The sequence below is a fragment of the Varanus komodoensis genome, unplaced genomic scaffold (genome assembly GCF_004798865.1).
Source record: "Varanus komodoensis strain SLA01 unplaced genomic scaffold, ASM479886v1 scaffold26, whole genome shotgun sequence".
Classification (NCBI taxonomy): domain Eukaryota; kingdom Metazoa; phylum Chordata; class Lepidosauria; order Squamata; family Varanidae; genus Varanus; species Varanus komodoensis.
The window spans coordinates 7,166,497-7,185,993 of record NW_025335684.1 but is presented as its reverse complement, the minus strand read 5'-3'; the positions used below and the strand labels follow the sequence as shown (position 1 = coordinate 7,185,993).

General features: G+C 49.8%; 1 protein-coding gene across 7 annotated transcripts in view; it reads left to right on the top strand.

Annotated features, from left to right (window-relative positions):
- The window catches only part of LOC123024950 (transformation/transcription domain associated protein), a 142,099-nt gene extending 123,312 nt beyond the window's left edge, over nucleotides 1–18,787 (top strand). For all 7 annotated transcript variants that reach the window (XM_044433259.1, XM_044433265.1, XM_044433263.1 and 4 more), the window contains 6 exons: nucleotides 1,761–1,986; nucleotides 4,093–4,310; nucleotides 8,320–8,504; nucleotides 11,658–11,861; nucleotides 14,107–14,301; nucleotides 17,550–18,787. In XM_044433259.1, coding sequence (XP_044289194.1) covers nucleotides 1,761–1,986; nucleotides 4,093–4,310; nucleotides 8,320–8,504; nucleotides 11,658–11,861; nucleotides 14,107–14,301; nucleotides 17,550–17,834 — 1,313 coding nt within the window. In that variant the 3' untranslated portion in view covers nucleotides 17,835–18,787. The remainder of the gene's footprint in view (nucleotides 1–1,760; nucleotides 1,987–4,092; nucleotides 4,311–8,319; nucleotides 8,505–11,657; nucleotides 11,862–14,106; nucleotides 14,302–17,549) is intronic.
- Nucleotides 18,788–19,497: the final 710 nt, after the last annotated feature.

The window sequence follows — 19,497 nt, the reverse complement described above, 5'->3', positions numbered from 1 at the left end:
AGGAGATCAAACCGGTCAGTCCTAGAGGAGATCAACCCTGACTACTCTTTAGAAGGCTAGATACTCACTGGACTCCCTGGAGAAGAGCCTAATGCTGGGAACAATTGACGACAAAAGAAGGGGACGGCAGAGGATGAGGTGGCTGGATGGAGTCACTGAGGCAGTTGGTGTGAGCTTAAGTGGACTCCGGGGGATGGTGGAGGACAGGAAGGCCTGGAGGAGTGTTGTCCATGGGGTCGCGATGAGTCGGACGCGACTCCGTGACTCACAACAAGTAACATGCATAACAAGGAGTCCAAGCTGTTAGCTCAATGTGGATGAAAGCTGGTCAGCTTCTCCCTTTGTTACATTTCTAATCTGTCCAGTCACCAATGTTCTCTGGGTGGATTACAGGCATCCCAAGACTAAACTGCCACTGACATTGTTAAAAAGGCAAAGCACATGGTTTCGGAATGTGGAAAAGACTGAAAGATGGCACAGTGCAGAAGAAGGAGCGGTTCAGGGATGGGCAAAGCAGCCACCAGGCTGGTTCTGTCCAATGCCTGTGAGAAAGGAGAGGGCTTTGCTTGCACGGAAAGGAAACAGCATTGCACCAGGAACCCTTCTCTGGGGGGTGGACTGCATGAGCAGGTGCAGCAAACCGGGGCAGCCCTCTCTGCCAGAGACAGTGGCTGGGTTCAGACAGCACCTGCCATGGTGTGTGCATTTTTCCCGCTGCGGGTCTGTCGTGTTGTCTGAATTCAAGATTAAAGGTTGCAAAAGCAGTGGATGAAAGAGCAAAAACAACAACAACAACAACAACAACAACAACAACCTTTAAAAGCACCGATGCAGCAGAAATCCCAACTCTGGACAAAACAGAAGATTAAAGCCACTGTATGTGAGCAGTCATTGTCCGATAAGCCATGTCCAAAATGTCTTGGCAAGCTTTAGAACTTCTATAAAATGTTCCTAAGTGAGGATATTAGCAAATCTGAGAGAGAGCAGAACCCAAAGAGGTTACCAATACTTTAAAAAAACAACACCTGTCTTCACTCGCTGCCCATCTTACCTCAGTCATCTTGATTTTCAAGCAGGTTTAGAGGAGAACTCCAATCTGAGTCTGTTCCAGCCCAAATTAAACCACCTCCATGATTTAGGGCATGTTTCTTTATTATTTTGAAGGCTTTGGTTGCAGGTGATAAAGGAATGAATTATCCAGGTAATATCATGGAGTTAACTCTATCACAGTTAAGCTAGTATGGAATGAAATGCTCTTGGCCTTAAAAAAAAGTTGCCTATATGGCCCAGCAGGAAATATACCTGTGTAATGTGAAAACACATCACAAAACAAGGATATTTAATAGATATTCTGTGCCATTTTGGCTCTGTGTAAATAGGAAGCGATCAGCTCGAATTACTTCTGCCAGAGACTCTTCTGTTTTATACATGGATTTGCTTGGCAATATGTATGATAGCCTAAATTATAGCGGCTGTAATAATTTCAGATGTATGCAATAATCTGTTTTCTAGTTTTCTAGAAACTCTGCTGTGCAACCCCCCCCCTTTTTTTTTACTGCTTAGGGACAGGCTGGGAAGGAATTCTGTGCCCAGATTTCAAACTCGGTAGGGTGTTCACACCGAACAGAGCTTTGCTTACCTGCATTATTGCTACAATTGCATTGACACTTGTCATTCTGCTTTCTCATAAGCAAATGCTTCTGTCTTCTATTTTCCTTCCTCCCGTTCATCCGTCTGTTCTCTCCCCCACCTCCCCATAGACTTCGACTTCAGTGTGCCAGGCTCCATGAAACTTCACAACCTCATCTCAAAACTGAAGAAGTGGATCAAGATCCTCGAGGCCAAAACCAAACAGCTCCCCAAGTTCTTCCTTATTGAGGAAAAGTGTCGGTTTTTGAGCAACTTCTCTGCCCAGACTGCAGAAGTGGAAATCCCCGGGGAGTTCCTCATGCCAAAGCCCACCCATTATTACATCAAGATTGCACGGTAAAGTAGGGTTTATTTATTAATTTATTATACGCTTTTATATGCCATCCTATTATATAAAAATCTCAGGACAGCTTGCAATGCTTTAAAAGACAACAATTTTCAATAAATGAATTAAAAACAATGTATAAATAAAACAATAAACGGTAAATCACAAAACAAAACAAGAACGACTAAATGTTAAAAACTATTAATTTTAAAATGCTGTTTAAATAAAAAGGTTTTGACCTGGCGCTGAAAAGAGTATAGACTCAGCGCCAGGCATCCCTCTCTGGGAAGTCCATTCCAGAGTCTGGGCACCACCACAGAGAAGGCCCTACTCTGAGTTGACCTTTTTTACCTCTTTTAGAGAGGGTTCCCAGAGCAGGCCTTCTCCCGCAGATCTTACAGGGCATGAGGGCATATAAGGAAGGAGACGTTCCTTCAAGGTTGGCAAAATAGAAGGCACAGAGGAGAGAGAAATAGCCTCGTTCTTACTGGCAGGAGTCCAAACTTTGTGTGTTGCATCTATCTATTTCTATATCTCCCTATAGCCAAAGCAATCTGGTTTACAGTAAAGCATAAAAACAGAACAATGATAGAAGTATTTTTGTATATTCCTGGAGGCTCTTCTGCCCTCCATACAGTCATTAGAGGCGGGGACTGAAAACATTCTGCCTGATGGAAACATTTCACTTTCACAGAATGTGAGCACTTCCAGTTTGGTTTCAAAAGAGATTAGACATACCCATGGGAGAAAATGGTTGATCTGGAGCTCTTCGCCGTGATGGTTATATAGAACCTCCACCTCCCTTGCCCCCTCCACAGCAGTTCTCACTCTGTTCCCCAGCCAAAGCTCCTGGAGCAGAGTCAAAGTCAGTAGAAGAAGCCAGCCCCCTAGTTGCAGGCTTGCAGGCTATAAAGTCACCGCACTCAAGGTGGGGAGGTGGAAGGGGAAGAGGGAAAAAATAAGTAGGCTTTTGGCAGGGCGCGTAGAAAGACCTCACTTCCCCCTTGCATCTCGCAGAGGCTTTCGATGACTGAATCACTAGTTCTCGTAGGGCAGTCCCGTAAGGAGGCTGTTGACTTCATGGCTTGCTTCTAGTCTCCCTGACGGTGTATCACCGGCCTCTGTGCGACGCAGAATATTGGTGGAGAGAGAGTTGTTTTTCTGAAAGCATTTCTACCTTGCTCTTCAGCTGCCAAGGCTTCCAGAGCAACTTGTGGATCAAAAGATAATAACAGTAACTAGACATTCCCTGCATTTGGGTTCACCCTCTACAAGATTCAGCCTGCAAGAGAAAAGGGACAGGGAGAGTCGCAGGGGAGCAAAAGCTACAGGGCCTATACTAAGTGGTTGGGATGTGCAGGTGACGCCACTGGGGGACGATCGGGGGCAACCTAAAGGTGGACAGCTGGTCTCGGCAGCGCTGATGGAGTAGCCCTGCGCCCTTTCTCTGCCTCTCCGTGCGTCTTGGGCATGTGACCGGCCACAGCGGATGCAGTGCCTTTCGTAGGGTTGTCCAGATTAGATTGAATCCACTTGCAGATGGACGGGCATGAATGGCGTTCCTTTATTCTCCCTTTTTGGATACGTTAAGTGTAGGTGCTTGGTGCCTCTTTCAGAACTTTCAGGAGAGGACCCGACAGTGAGGGATGGCCTTTAAGCGCTCGGGACTCTGCTTTAAAATCCAGAACCATCCCCCTGTGCGCTCGGCACTGCATTCCCCCCCTGTAGCTTCACCGCCAGTAGTTTAAAAACCAGGACCCAACATATACTGGACAACCTGTGTTTAAAAGAAAAAATGCGTGTCATTCAATTAGGGGAAGACAAAAGGCACAAATGTTTTTGTGGAAGCTTTTCATACCAAATACCGATCCTGGACTGAGCTGCATAATAGAAAACATAGCAGCCTAAAACGTTGCATCATTATAAAAATTCATAACAGGAATGTTCATCTCGCCGAAGCTCTGTCACTAATATGCTTCCTTTTGTTAGCATTAAGTATGGCATTTCATCCCCCCCCCCCCCACACCTTTTAAATCTAGCTTTCATCTCGGAGGAGAGAAATGAAGCTTTAGACTTTGAAAGCTCAGGTGCTTTTATCTCTCTCTTTCTCCTGATAGATTTATGCCCAGAGTGGAGATAGTACAAAAGCATAACACCGCGGCTCGAAGGCTGTACATCCGAGGCCATAATGGGAAGATTTACCCATATCTTGTAATGAACGACGCTTGCCTGACCGAGTCGCGCAGGGAGGAGCGTGTGCTGCAGCTCCTTCGCCTCCTGAACCCCTGTCTGGAGAAGAGGAAGGAAACCACAAAGAGGCACCTGTTTTTCACAGGTGGGTGCGGCAATGGCAAGCCACCCCTTGGATTTCAGATAAGAGGTCCTGGAACTGGGATGCAGAGCAACTTCTGCCTGAGGGCCAAGTCCCATTTTGGACAAGTTCTCTTGGACTGCTCCACTCGGTGGGGGGTGGGCGGTGCAGGGCCCGAAGTGCAGACCCTAGCAGTGCGTGAGAGCGTAACGCGCCTGCTGCCCGTCACGAGGCTCTAAGCAAAGCCCATCAGTCGTTCAGAATGGGGGGAAATGCACAACAGCCAGAAAAATCACCCTTGATTGTGGAGGGGCTCCTGTACCCACCTTCGAGCTGAGAGTTGGGTTGCTGGATTTTGAGAAGTGCAAAAAACAACCGCCTTTGAACCTGCATCTTCGTCCTGGAAGAGTGAGCTTGGTTGGGTCACTTAGGTGGACCAGACAACATTCTGCCCTCTGCTCTCGGGGGGCTCCTCTTCAGCGCATCCTCTCACCTAGTTAGTGGGAAAGCTCCATCAGCTCCGTGTCCGCTGTGAAGCGCGAGGGCTGCTTGTGCCGCTGGCAGTGTGCTCCAAAGCACAGCTGGCATCCTCTGTTGTTACCTGTGCTTGCAAGGAGTGGCTCCTGTGTTCCTCCCCGTTTCCACTTTTATTCCCACAACAGGTAGGGTAGCGGAGAGGCAGTGGGCAGGCCCAGAGATCTTCATGGGCGAGTGGGGACTAGAACCCGGGCCTCCCCAGATGGGTGGATGTGGATGCTTGCAGCCATCTCTTGCTCATTTGCAAGGGCAAGGGATGGTTACGTGCATTCCTGTTACGCCCGTCTCTTGCTTGTCGGTCGGTGCAGACAGCTGGTTGGCCACAGAATGCCGGACAGGTGGGCCCCTGGTCCGATTCTGCTTGGTTCTTCTCATGTTCTTATGCCAGTTTTCATAATAAGCATGGAGAAAATGGATGGGGGAACATCACGCGCACCACTAGAACCTAGTGGAGTCATCCCATGAAGCTGATGGGTGCAGATTCAGGACAGCTAAAAGAAAGCCCTTCTTCACATGGCACAGAGATAAACTGTGGAACTCATTTCTGCAGTATGGATGACTTTAAAAAGGGGTGGAACAAATGGATGGAGGAGAAGACTACTGATGGCTACTAGTCCTGATGGCCCTTAGGCTGCCTCCAGTCTCAGAGCCAGTGTGGCTGTGTACACCAGTTGCTGGGGAAGATGGGCAAGAAGGTGCAGTTGCACTCACGTCCTGCTTGCGGGTTTCCTGGAGGCAGGAGGCTGGACATTGTGTGAACAGAGTGCTGGACCAGCATGTCTGCTCTTATGCTCTTATTCTGGCTGTGATGGAGCCAGAGACTGTGTTGTTGTTTGGTGGCACCTTCGCTCTGGCCCAGCACTCGAAGCTTTCCTTTTTCTACATCTGTTGTGCTTCTTTTTCAGATTCCTTTAGAGACTGATTCTGGCTATTTTGTGGTTCAGGGGGGAAAAAGTTCATTTTGGTATGTTTAGGTTTAGTTTGGCTTCCTCTTTCAAATACACACTGCTTCCTTATTTGATTCACACTGCTGTGGCAGGATGAGCCGTCAAGAAGAAATCCCCTTCTTTTTTCCTCTCTTCTCCCTGGTTTTGCAGATCAACTCTAGAGTTTTCGGATGATTGCACGTCAGGTATAAAGCTGAGCTAAAAGCAGCCTGGCAGAGTATCAGTGAAGTGGAAATAACCTTGTTGTTGAAGGTCTCTTCCTTACCGTTCGCCCGGCCTTTTCTCTCTCATTACGGCGGTTCTCCTTAGCCCTCCCATAGTTCTGAGCCAGGGCTGGGTTTTCTCTTCTTGGAACGAAAGGCTGCATTTCGCCGCTTAATCGGATAAAGCCAGCATGCCAACAATAGGTAGATCCTTATCTGAGCAAAAATTATCCTCGTCTCCTACATAAAAGTGAGCGGGGGACCCACGGATTTGCGGGTGGTGTGGCGTCGCTGCGGGTGGGGGTTGAGAAGACCAGCGTTCCTTTTCCAGGGTAGTGCCGTTCCTTGCTCAGAAATGCTTTCGAGAGGATTGCTGCCGAGTGAGAAAAGCGAGCCGTGCTTTCTTGCCCGTTCTCTTTCATAGCAGAGCTCTCGAGTGTGCTGAGAGGGGATAGAAAGTGCCACTTGACACACTTCAGTTGATCATCACAGCACTAGGAGAGCTGATATCTGCATACTAATTTTCCAGTCCCTGTTTTGCTTTGTTGATGGGAATGGCTCTTGCGTCACCTTTCTCCCTCAGATGTCGGTCTAGCACCACCGGTAGGCAGGGAGTTTTAGAGAGCTGAAAGAAGCTCCGTGGCAGAAAACCTGCTCTGCATGCCGAGGGACCAGGTTCCATACCCGGTGTCTCCATGTCGAGTTTGGGAAGAGCCCTGTCTGAAACCCTAAAGAGGTGCAGCTGCCAGCCAGTGTCGCCAACACTGGGCTATATGGATGTCTGAAACCCTAAAGAGGTGCAGCTGGCAGCCAGTGTCGCAAACACTGGGCTATATGGATGTCTGAAACCCTAAAGAGGTGCAGCTGCCGCCGGTGTCGCCACCACTGGGCTATATGAACTTCAGACTGATGCAGTAGGAGGCAGATTCTCCTGTTCCTCTTTCGGGAGCATCAGTAACTCCCTGTGGTGCAGCACATGCTTCGTATGCGGAAACTCCCCGGATCTCCAGTTCAGGCTGCGAAAGATCCCTGCTAAAACCCTGGAGAGGCATTACTGTGTCAGCAACAGAAAGGTTATGCTCCGGCTTGGTATGAGACACGTCCCCATCCATTGCTTTTAAGCATTTTTATCCTGCCCTTCAGCCAACAAGCCTTGCGAGCCATAAAGACAAGATCATCATCCAGTTGCATTTGTCGTCCACCTGTAGGAACCCCAAGCAGCTTAGGTCGTTCTTCCCACAACGACAACCCTGTGAGGTTGAGAAGGCGTGACTGGCCAGAGTCACCCAGTGGCTGAGTGGAAACTAGAACCCCGAACTCCTGAGTCCCAGTCTGGCACTCTGTCCACGACACCGCACTGGCGCGGTGCTTTTTAAAGCCGGGCTATTCAACGACGTGGCTGTTTTATTTATTTTTCGATTTATATCCTGCCTTTTTCCTACAAAGGGCTCAAGGCGGCTTACATCTCCTCCTCCATCTTATCCTCACAACAACAACCCTGTGAGGTAGGATGGGCTGAGAGTCTGTGACTGACCCAGAGTCACCCAGTTGGTTCCATGGCTGAGCGGGGACTAGAACCCAGGTCGTCTGAGTCCCAGTCCCAGGCTCTTAACCACTACACCACACTGTCACAACCATCCCCTGTTTCTTCCTCTCCCCCCCGCAGGGCTGGGGGTTTAAGTGGCCCAGCTTGGAGACGCAGCAGCAGCAGCAACACTGGCTGTTTGCCGCCTGCTTCCTCCGCTGCTCACCAGCCAGTAGGTTTTAATAGCTTCGGATGTTTCCACAAGCATAACAAGACAGGTCCCTGCCCTTAAGGTGCTTCCGAGTTGGACCTTGACAGTGCCGAAGGCCGCAGAGGGAGCCCCCAGCGTATTGAGAGACGACTGCACTAACATGCAATTAAGCTGGGGCAAGACAATCAGCCTTGAATAAGCCCTTTCTGCTCCCTTACAAGAATCTCTGAGAGCTGGTTGTCAGTTGACTGAATCTGCACACATTTGCATACAAAGATGCACAGTCAGTGAGCCTTAAGAAAATACTTCGGGTTGGATCCAGAGAGGTCCCTTTCTCCCCATAAATGCCCCTCCGGCGGAGGAAGGGGATTTCTGGATTCAACTGCTTGCTTTTGGGTCATATGTGCAGGAAAGTGCCTTTGTGTCCCGCTTTTGCTTCCTTGGAGGGGCACGGTGCCTTAATAAAAGCAGAACTTGGAAGGTACGAACGAGGTGTGATTGCTTCAATTGTGCTGCAAAAGGAGAAAAAAAAATGTGGGAACTTGCGATCCTTCAGAGCATTTATTTTACAGTAACAGCTTGCTTTCTCCTCCTCCTCTCTCCTTTCCAGTCCCCCGAGTTGTCGCCGTCTCTCCACAGATGCGCCTCGTGGAAGACAATCCGTCTTCTCTCTCCCTGGTGGAGATCTACAAGCAGCGCTGTGCCAAGAAGGGGATTGAACACGACAGCCCGATTTCTCGCTACTACGACCGGCTGGCGACCGTCCAGGCTCGAGGGACCCAGGCCAGCCATCAGGTAGTGTAGCTGTGACGAACCCGGGGGATGCCGCCTTCTCCTGGCTCTTGTATTGGATGCACCCGTCCCACACCTGTTGTTTTCCTCTCCCCGTTGATTGTATTCGCTCACGAACTTCTCGGAGCAAAGAGCCAAAGGGCCTGGGCAGGCGTCAGAATGCCGTCAGTTTTGTGGGCAAACTTCCAAAAGCAGAAACCCTCCAAAGAGCCGTCTGTCCTCTCCACCGGGCTTGCGCAGTAGAATCGAATGATGATTAGAAGGCGAAGTGCAGACCTTGGCAGCTTTCCTGGGGGCAGCTTGAGGAGGTTTGCTTCCCCTTGCCAGCAAAAGCCGTGGGTCTGATCCACACATGAGAAGGAGCTCCCTTCCATCAGCAAGTGGCCTCAGCGGTCTCTCACCTGGATGGACCCACCTGTCATGGAGAGGAAGCTCTGCTGAGTGGCAGAGCACACGCTCTGCATGCACAAGCCCCCAGGCCCAATTTCTGGGACCTTCAGTTCGAAGGGGAGCTCTGCTGGGCACCCCAGGGAGCTTCTGCCAGCCAGAGTAGAGAATGCTGGCCTACTTCCTGGAGAGCCAGTTCACCTTAGTGGTGAGAGTGTTGGCCTGGGATGTGGGAAATCCAAGTCCTGGTCTGTATGCAGCCATGAAACTCCTCAGGTGACATAGGGCCAGATGCCGTTTCTCTGGCTTTTGCAAGGACAAGAGGGAGAGGAGGTTTATGTAAGCCGCCTTGAGGTCTTGTGGGGGGAGTTGCAGGCTATAAATAGCATAATAGCTAAAAACTGAATGGAGAAATTGTTTGGCCTTTATCGAAGGGAGCTTCCCCATATGAGGACTGCAGTAGGTTCCATCTTGTAGCACAGAGTTGACTCTGGGAATGCTCACAAACACCCATGAATGTTGGGCAACCGCAGTCCTTGTCTTCTGCTTCCGTGCAATCAATTCAGTCTTGGTTTCCAGGGTCAGTGTGGTTGGGCACCCATTCATTCATTCATGCCATTTTATTTTATTTTATTTAATTAATTAATTAATTAATTATTTCAATTTATGTCCTGCCTTTTCCTACAAAGGGCTCAAGGCAGCTTACATCATTCTCCTCCTCCAACTTATCCCCACAACAACAACCCTGTGAGGTGGGTTGGGCTGAGAGTCTGTGGCTGGCCCAAAGTCACCCAGTTGGCTCCATGGCTGAGCGGGGACTTGAACCCGGATCGCCTGAGTCCCAGTCCCACGCTCTTAACCACTGCACCACCCTGGCTCTCATCTCTCTCTCTCTCTCTCTCTCTCTAAATAATTTCTATGCTGCCCCATTCGCAAAAAGCCTCGGGGCGGCTTACAACATTAATAAATAAACATAAATAAACAGTTATATAATTAGACTTAAAAAAACTGGAAACATCTCGGCACGTACATGAAAACCCAATAAATGCAGGGTCCTGGCTTTGTTCCTCCTCTTCCTCCTGCTCAGCATCGTAACACTGCTTGTCCCTTCTCGGGTGGTGGTGGAGGTGAGGAGGACTCATGGGTGCCCCTGCTGATCTGCTGCACCAAGAGCGCGATAGCATGGACGAGGAGCAAGGAGCGGGAGCAGCGGCCGGTGACGGGGGTGGTGGGAAGGGAGAGCTGGGGAAAGGGGAGCCATGTGTCTCACCGGAGGGTCCCCAGAAACCTGGCTCCAGCACTGCGTAGAATGGTTTCTGAGGAGTCATTTCCTGTTGACATCAAAGGGCTTTTCTGAAACCTTCCACGTGATTTCTGAAGGCCCACGGGGGCAGCGTTTTAGATCTCGCTGCAGTGGTTTCATGAAGGCATAGTGGTCCACTGCCAGTTTTAGTTGCCGCTTTCTAATAAGAAATCCTTGGTTTAAAAGCCTCCAGGGGCATCGCTGGGCATAGTACTGTCCGGTTTCCCAACAGTCATTGAAATCCTAAGTGCTAAAAGTTGGATCCTGGAAGCTCCTCCTGTAATAAGCCATCTTTCATCCCTTGCACAGTGTAAGATAAAATTAAGTGACATGAAGCATCTGTCTCTGTTCTATTCTTCGTCTTTTTTGAGGCGCTTGCCTTCAGGTTGTGCAAGTGGAGGCTCTCTGAGTAATTTAATTGAAGCGAGTGTGATTATCATTCTTTTCTGGTGCACTGGAGCAGGTCCCCCACTTTATTTCTCTTTGTAATTAATTAGGCCAGGCCATGCTGTAGTAATTAAATATGGAGGCCGTTCACAGATGTTTACCTGTGAGGCACAACTTGGCTGCGGAGAGTGAGGCGACATTAATATCCAGGTGCTTGAAGCTGCAGCCAAAACACACACAGTGCTGTACTGTTGAGTGAAAGAGAAGCCTGTCTCCCGAGGGGCTGAATGGCCACTGGGTACACAGAACCCAAAACCAGGCCAGAAGGAACGATGCTGGTTCAGATCAAGGCCTTGGAGGGTTTCGTTGCCCAGTCGAATGCCCTCATTCTTGACTGACCGCTGCGGGACAGAACCTTTCCGTTGGAGGGCTGAATTCCAGCACTGGGCACGGTCAGAGCAAAACGAGCCAGACCAAAAGACAAGATTGCCAGCGTCCTTGAGCTTCACGCTCTTCCTGCCCATAATGATGTCTTATGAGAGAGGTTTCCTGGAATATCTGAAAGCTCGCCTTCTTCCTTACCAACCTGCCCAATCACCAAGGTCGTCAAATGGAATATTATGGGTGGTCCCACATGGAGCCAACCAGAGTCCACCGGGAGGAGAAAAGCCTTCACTGTAGCAGCCCAGTTGCTGTGGACCTCTGTCCCTCTGGAGGTCAAGCCGGCTCAAACACTATTATTTTTGGTTCCTGCAGAAAACATCTTTATTTCACGAAGGCTTCCTTGTCTGGTTGATACCCTCTTTTTAAGACTTGGTTTTATTCTTTCCTCAGTTGTATCTTTTTACGGTTCGCTGCTCCAGAATCTGCTTAGAGATGGAACAGTAGATAAATGTTGTGAACAAAGAAATAGAAAATAAATTTCATCACTTTTACAGTAGGGAAAAACAGTACAAAAGCTGGAAACCCACCAATGATGGCAGTTGACTGGTGCAAATTTATCATCAGACGAAGGGTGTCTTTCCGGATGCAAAAGCTCACTTGAAATCATCCAGAGCCTTGTCCCGTCTCCCCTGTAGGTTCTCCGGGATATTCTGAAAGAGGTGCAGGGCAACGTGGTACCACGAAGCATGCTGAAGGAGTGGGCTTTGCATACATTCCCAAATGCCACCGATTACTGGACATTCCGGAAGATGTTCACCATTCAGTTGGCCCTGATCGGTTTCGCAGAATTCGTCTTCCACTTAAACAGACTGAACCCCGAGATGCTGCAGATTGCTCAGGTACGTGTTGAGGCAACTTGGCATGTGTTGAGTGGGCCTTCCATACATTTAACACCACAGATGGGAGTTGGTTATTTAGAATTTAAAGCATGAGTGTCCTGCCTTTTCACGCATATGAGTCTCCCAAGACTGCTCCCAACAGGTGCTAACAGTTATTAATAATTATAATTTTATTTCTACTGGTATATTTTTATCTCTCTTATCTGAATTGCTCAAGATGGCATGCATAATTCCCTGCTCCCCTGATTTTCTTCCCTTAGCAACTCTATAAGTCAAGATGAGAGATGCATGGCCTAAAACTCACCCAAGGAGCATCCGGGCTGAGTAGTGATATGAACCGGGAACTCCCTAGACTTAACCCACCATTCTAAGGACTGCCCCATGCTGCTTCCCAAAGGGAGAACTTGAACATCCACCTGAATTAGCTTGCCCCTCACTGAAGGTTCCTCCAAACATCTCTCTCACCTGATCTCCATCTCCATCTGGAAATGGAGGAGCCAGATGTTTGCAAGCCTTTCTCCCACGTCTAAATACTGTTCCGGTGCTGAAGTCTTAGAAGCTCCAAGAAGCCTCAGGCTAGGACACCCTTCCTGGGAAATGTTTAATACCAAGTGGGTGGCGTTAGAGAAGTACTTCTTCACATCTAATGTAACCTTGGCTAGCGTCTCTTCCTCCAGAAGTCAGTAACAGCTCCAACCCAATTCCAAGCATTCCCGTAGTCCCAGTCTGCTCCCGATACAAATGTGCTCCCAGAGCCAGTGTGGTGCAGTGGTCAGAGTGAAGGACTGGGATTTTTGGAGACCTGCATTCTAGGTCCCACTTGGCCATGAAGATCTTTGGGTGACTTCAGGCCGGTTGCTGATCCTCAGCATACCGTACAAGGTTGCCATGAGGATAAAGACACAGATATGAAAAAGAGACTCTGTGAGCCCCTTGGGGTTCCTTGCAGAAGAAGCAGAAGCGGGATATAAAGGCAGGAATGAATTTCTCCGCTCAGAGCAGTGTTTTTGAGTCTGCATATGCCTTTGCCAGCTTAGAGTCCCCAAGCAATGCCTTTGCCTCTGGGTACCCAGGCCTTGTCGGGTGATGCTGCTACCTGAAAGCTACCTCATGGGGTAAATTGCGTTTCTGAGACTGTCCGTTGCTCTGTCCCTCTTCACTAGCTTGGGCAGCAAGCCTCACCTGAAAGGGGAAGCTACCCATGTAAAAATGCTTAGACTCTCCCTAGGAGAAGGGCCTTTTGTCACTGCAAGTGATGTTTAATGCAAGGGCTTCCAGATGTCACTGGAATGTCATCGTCCCTCCATCTCCCCCCTCACGTTTGCATTTTCAACCCTCACCGTATGACCTTGGCTTAGGGTATTCACGTAAACGATGAATTTGCGATCCCCGTGAACTGCCAAACAGCAGCAGACGTTCTGCTGTGCCCCGATCCTCCCACAAGGCCGTGCAAACAAGCCCATTATTCAGGAGGTACACCTTTCAGGGGACGTTCCTGCCTGCCGTTTTTACACACCTGCTGCTAGGGAAGAAGTGTGCAGCTGAAACGTTTGTTAACCTCACTTCGTGCTGCTCTTTTCTGAGTAGCAGCCTTTGAGAAACATCCGTTTATTTCTGCCAACATTCCCTTCCTGCACACCAAGATAGTCTTAGGGCGGGGGAACCTTTTGGTCCAGACCAAGACCAGGGGGCTGGTTTATCTCAAGGGGGGGACCTTGCCTCAAAGCCCCCCCCCCTCCAAAGTCTGTCTTCATACCACAGACACAAGACCCAACAGAGTGAAATCAGAGGGGAATCCCTGCGCTTTCGGTGCTTTCTCCGGCCCGAATCGGAGTCCTCTCCCCAGCTGGGGGTTCTCGCTTCTCCCGCTCTGCCTTCACCCCCCTGGAGAGTTTCTTGCTCCCTTGAGCAGCACTGCTAGCTCTTCCAGGCTGCCTCTTTGGCCTGGTACTTTCTCCTGGAACACCAGCATGGGCCCTCCTGCTTCGCGTTAACATTCCCGACCTCCTCCTTTGGGCAGGCATTTCCTACCAGCATTATATGGACATCTCGTGTCTCCCAGGCTTGTGCTTGAGGGCTCACCTGGTTGCTTCAGAGGGGCAGGTCCCCAGAATGCAGACTAAAAACTGCACTCCCTCATCTTACGCAGGAGCGAAATGCTATTGCACTGGGGAAATTCTGTGCACTGTTTGTCGTCCTCTCCTTTTGGCGTGTGTTCACGTGTCTTTTCCGTCCAAACCAACAGGATACTGGCAAGCTGAACGTGGCCTACTTCCGATTCGACATCAACGATGCCACCGGGGACCTGGACGCCAACCGCCCCGTTCCATTCCGACTCACGCCGAACATTTCGGAGTTCCTCACCACCATCGGCGTTTCCGGGCCGCTCACCGCATCCATGATCGCCGTCGCTCGCTGCTTCGCACAGCCGAACTTCAAGGTATGCGGCTTGGGCCTCTTTCCTCCCGAAATGTCGCAGGGCTGATCTGAATTTTGGGGGTTGTAGGGCCTTGTCAACGTGCTTGTGGAAACTGCTCCCCGCCCTGTGATAGGAATTGCCCTGTCTTTGGAAGCTTTGAAGGAACGTCTGCTTGTTTTCGTTCGCATCGCGTGTTCATAATTGCCGCTGCCGTTATGAATCGCAGTGTGTTAATCCTGTTAACTGCGGATTGGTTTCGAGGGGGTGCAGCGTTTTTGGGGGATGCCGATTGTGTTTTCTGCAAGGTTGCCCTCTGCCTTGAAGAGGCAATTGCGCCCTACAAGGCAGTTCAGAAATCAGAAAATGCAGCCGCTTTTAAAAATACAGGGAGCCCTGGAATTGATCGGCAGCTTTCCGTGACGGCTCATCCAGAAGACGACAGAAAGAGTAGCGCGGCCTGCTCAGTAAGGATTCAGTGCGCTTTCCTTCTCCTGGGCTTCAGCACCCCCAGAGCCTTCCTCTTTGCTGCCACCCCCCTTAACTCTCTGTTCCCACCATCCCACTATCTATTTTGATTGCTCGTTGATTTGCAGTTATTTACACGCTGCCTTTCAGGGCACAAATCCCTGTGCCAAGGAAGCGAATGGGCAGCGTGGGGCAGGGGGCGGAAGATACCCCCACCCCCGTGTTGGGCAGGGAGAATCCAGCTGGGGCAGGGAGCAGGTGTCTGGGCTTGGCCCCCCTCTCCCTTCCCGGACCCTCCTCTCCTCTGAGGCAGTGGTGGGAGCCCAGCAGGATCAAGCCCCGGAAGCCTTCTTTGCCCGCCTCTTTCCATCCTCCCCTTCCAGTGACTCTTGCTCCTTCACCTGCCTGAAGGGCCTCCAGCGTCCTCTGGCTGGTTCTGCCTGGTTTTCCTTGCAGCCTGGGAAATTGACTTGCACTGCCCTAACTTCTGAGTGGGAGGGTGTGACGTGCCGTCCCGCAACAGCAGGGGGTTGGACTGGATGGCCTTCATGGCCCCTTCCAACTGTACTGTTCTATGATCTCGCCGCTCGGGCGCTCATTCCGTACAGACATCGTATGGACTTCTCCTGTCGCCCAGGCTTGCGTTTAAATGCTCGCCTGGCTGGCGCAGGGGCCCTGGACGCCCGTGTAGGCGAGGAACTGGTGCGCCAGAGCAAGTGAGCATCAGGCCAGCCAAGGGAGGACGGCATCTCTCTCGCTTTCCTCCACGCCAGGCATGGTGCATGTTTCTGCATGGAGACCAGACTTCTCCTTCCTTCCTCTGCCAGGCCAGAAAGAAATTCTTGCAGGCTGCTGCTTTCTGTTAGCTTCTGTGCCCTCCTGTCCCCAAAAGCTGGCAGTGTGTTATGTTGGAAGGGGGTGTGTTGTGTTGCGGCTGTGAAGGGGGCTGCCTTTGCAACAGAGACAAGGACTTTCAGGCCAAGGTGGGCGAAACCAGCCTACCAAGCTCTCCCAGAAGGCCTCTCCAAAGAATTAGTATAGGCAGAAAGAGCTTTAAGCTACCATATGCCTTAAGCAACAGGTCGCCTGACCTCTTTGCCCCCTGTCCCTGTCTCCCACTGGCATGCAGCTGCCGAGAACTTACCCAAAATAGAATCAGGTCTCCAGACTACAAGGGGCTCCGCACCCCTGCTCTGCAGAGTAACCGCCCAGTTTTGGTCTAAGCAGATAAGACATGGCGTCAGTTCTGTGGTGTGTCTCGAACTCGGCGCTAGTAACCTGCCAGAGAAGGTAGCGCCCCATCAGTGCATGCCGTGTCCCTCCCATAATTTCCGAGTCAGCACGATGGGTGATGTATTGAGCTCAAAGACTTCTGCAAGAGGAGCTTCTCCGATCCTGCCCTCCTCAAAGAGAATTTTCCAGACAATTAGAGCATGATTTAACTTCCCCTTGTCTAAACAGCAGTTCTATAAAAACTCTGGTGGACACCTTTTTCGGCTCGCTTCTCAGGCAGAATTGCCAGAAAGTGGGGGATAATTCTGCTCTCAGCTTGGCCTGTTGAGTTGGAATTAACTTGCCTCAGCAGTTGCTGCAGCATTCCAGTGATGTCGGTGTGTTTGCACGTCTCGGGATGATGATGTGAATGACAAATGCAGCATCGTTTAGTTCTTTCCGAATAATGCCGCAAATAGGAATCTGTCTTGGCAGCTTGTTAGCAGGGTAAGGAAGCTCAAGATATATGGTGGCTTTGATGGACTCCAGCTCTTAGCAGGGTGCAGTTTGCGGAAGGAGTCGGCCTTCCTCCTTGTTTAAATTCCAGAGACGAAGACGCTCGCAGCTGGGTGGCGATCCGCCGTCGCCACGTTCCGCCGAGCGTCCCACACATTACATGAAAGGCGCACGTGGACCACGCTCTGTGGGCTTCTTAATTAGGCATCTCAAGGCTCAACTTGCAGTCGTTATAAATCCCCTCTTAACTTTTAAATGCAAGCCATTAAAAAAAGCCATTGGAAAAGTGGGGAGGATTAAACTGCGTAAGCCTTGCCTTTTCTCCCCTCAACCAAATGCACAGCATCCTTGGTGGTGATAGTGGTGATGTTGCATCTCCCCCCGGGTTCCTCTCGGTCAGGGTGGGAAATGGCTGCCCCCCCCTTCAGCTGACAGCAGATTCGTCCGTCCTCACCACCATCTGTGCTGGCTGTGGGCATGGTTTTGGGGAGGGGGCCGCAGTGCAGCAGTCTCTGGAGGTCCACCTGTCCCCCCACCCAGGTGCTTTGGACCGTAGCTCCACCACGGCCAACAGCCAGGGCTAGTGGGCATTCTAGTCCACAATATCTGGGGAAGGCTGTGATAAGTGGAAGGGGACACGGTGGGGGGAAGAAATGGCCCAGCTCAAGCAGATGGGCTGCAGCCTGGTCCTCGGGTGCAGCTCAGATCCTGAGAAGGTCACATCCACAGCACGCTTCCTGTAGGTGGGGATGCCCTTGTTAGATGCTTTCTTTTTTTCTCCCAAGGCAGAGACAAGGCATTAAACTCTGCCTGGACTAAACCAGCCTAAACCCCTTTCAGAAGTAAAACAAAACACAGAGCATTTAATCACCGCAGCTCACTCCAGGCTGCCGTTCTCTAAACTTGCCGTTCTAATGGGGCAGCGGGTTGGGGGCGTCGTTTGAGTTTTTATTTAGATGTACATGGAAGGGCCTAAGCGTCTCAACACGCTTCCATTCCCACGTGGTTAACTCCGTGATCCCCTGGGTGTCCCCTGCTCCCGCTTCAGCGCAGTTATCGCTTCCCCCTCCGTGCAGGTGGATGGCATCCTGAAGACGGTGCTGCGAGACGAAATCATCGCTTGGCACAAGAAGACACAGGAGGACACGTCCTCCCCGCTCTCAGCCGCCGGGCAGCCGGAGAACATGGACAGCCAGCAGCTGGTTCTGCTGGTTCAGAAAGCGGTGACTGCCATCATGACGCGGCTGCACAACCTGGCCCAGTTCGAGGGAGGAGAGAGCAAAGTCAACACACTGGTCGCTGCAGCCAACAGCCTGGACAACCTCTGCCGCATGGACCCCGCTTGGCATCCGTGGCTCTGAGTTGACTGTGTGTGTGTGTGGCGGGGGGGTGGGGGGGTTAAAGAGTCCTTCTCCAGCCATCACCACCTCGTCTCCCATCCTGGTCCCACTTTATTCAACCTTTTCAGCGTTCTCATGTTTCCACAAGAAATGGCAGTTTTTACACCCTCAAAATTGCTTAGATCACTCCCGAGGCCGCTTTGAACAGAGGCGGCACCTGTGTTACGTCGAATGCAAGAAAATGGCGACTGCGTGCGAGATTCATTAAAGCAAATGGGTCATCAGACTACAGGATCCAGTGCAAATTTCCCCTCACATACTGGTAAACTTTTCCTTTTCTTTTCCAGACTTTAAGAAATGGGATATTCCCAAACTGCTTTTTGTTTGAAGGGTTTTTTTTCCTATTTAAAAAACGCTTTCTTCATGGTTTACCTTCAGAGTGGTGGTACAAAGACTACTTAAATGGCAGTTTAATCCGTTCAGAAATAAATGGGAGTTAAGTGTTGTTGTACAGCAATTTTGCAACAAAATGTACAGAAAATCATCCTCTTTTGGGAGTGGGGGATCTCTAGTTGGAGAAAACAAGAAAAAATGTGTTGTTTTTTTTCTGCAGAGCACTGCAATGTGAAAAATGGACCCAATTCTGAAAGCCAGTTTGGTGGCACATTATAAAGAAACTTTATAAAAGCGAATTTGTCATCCATTACGATACACTTTTGGATGGACCCAGTGCTGTGCAGCTCTAAAGAGTATATGATAAACTGTTTTGTTTTTTAGTTTGGAGACATTTAAATGTATATAATCAAGTAGCTGTTTTTAGTTTTTACCTGTGTAATTTAAAAACAAAAACAAAAAGCAATTGCTTTTGTTTGGGTCTGTGACAGTCATTTTTATAAACCTTGCGGTGTTGCGAATGTTACACTATGAATTTGTACAGGGTGACCCTTTTCCAAAATAAATATTTTCTAAAATGCTTTAATGGCGCTCATTTTCCTGAAGTGGACTCTTAGCAGTGGTAAATTGAAATGAGCAATGGCTAAAACAGGGTGAAATATAACCCTTCCCAAATAGAGTGAGCTGCAGCGTTGTTCCCAGTCAGACCGTACTGCATGCACATAATAATTCAGTTCCCCCGTTCTCCTAGGACAGCAGATATTAAATCAGCCCGAGAACAAGAACCATACATCCTGAGAGTTCACACAGTAATTAGTTAGCCATTTGTGCTGCTTTAATCAGGGCCAGAACATCATAGGCCTGTTGGGCAATTAACATTTGAATAATTAGTTAGAGAGGTTGAAGGTATGTGGTGGCAAGTCTTGCTCTAGTCCATCATTTTCTTGCACCGGGTTACTTAAATTCTTGTTCTGTGATTATGGAATGGAAAAGATGTTCTTCAGTGTAATGTCATTTTCTAAAAATCCGCTGTACTCTTTACCTCCTGGTTTTCTGGGCATTTGGTACAGACTTATCCAATCAAGCTTGCTCTGGGGAATAGCACCACATGTCTCAGCCAAGAGACTCCTGATTCAATGAGTAGGTCTGAGAGATTGTACACTTAGCCTCCACAACTATTTTTTCTTGCTAGGCCTTGTTCTTCCAGAGAGAGTTGTCCTTGGATTAGGCTATACCACTTCAGGTGGCCGAGTGAAGGCTCAGTTGACTTAGATGTTCCTACATGTACGTC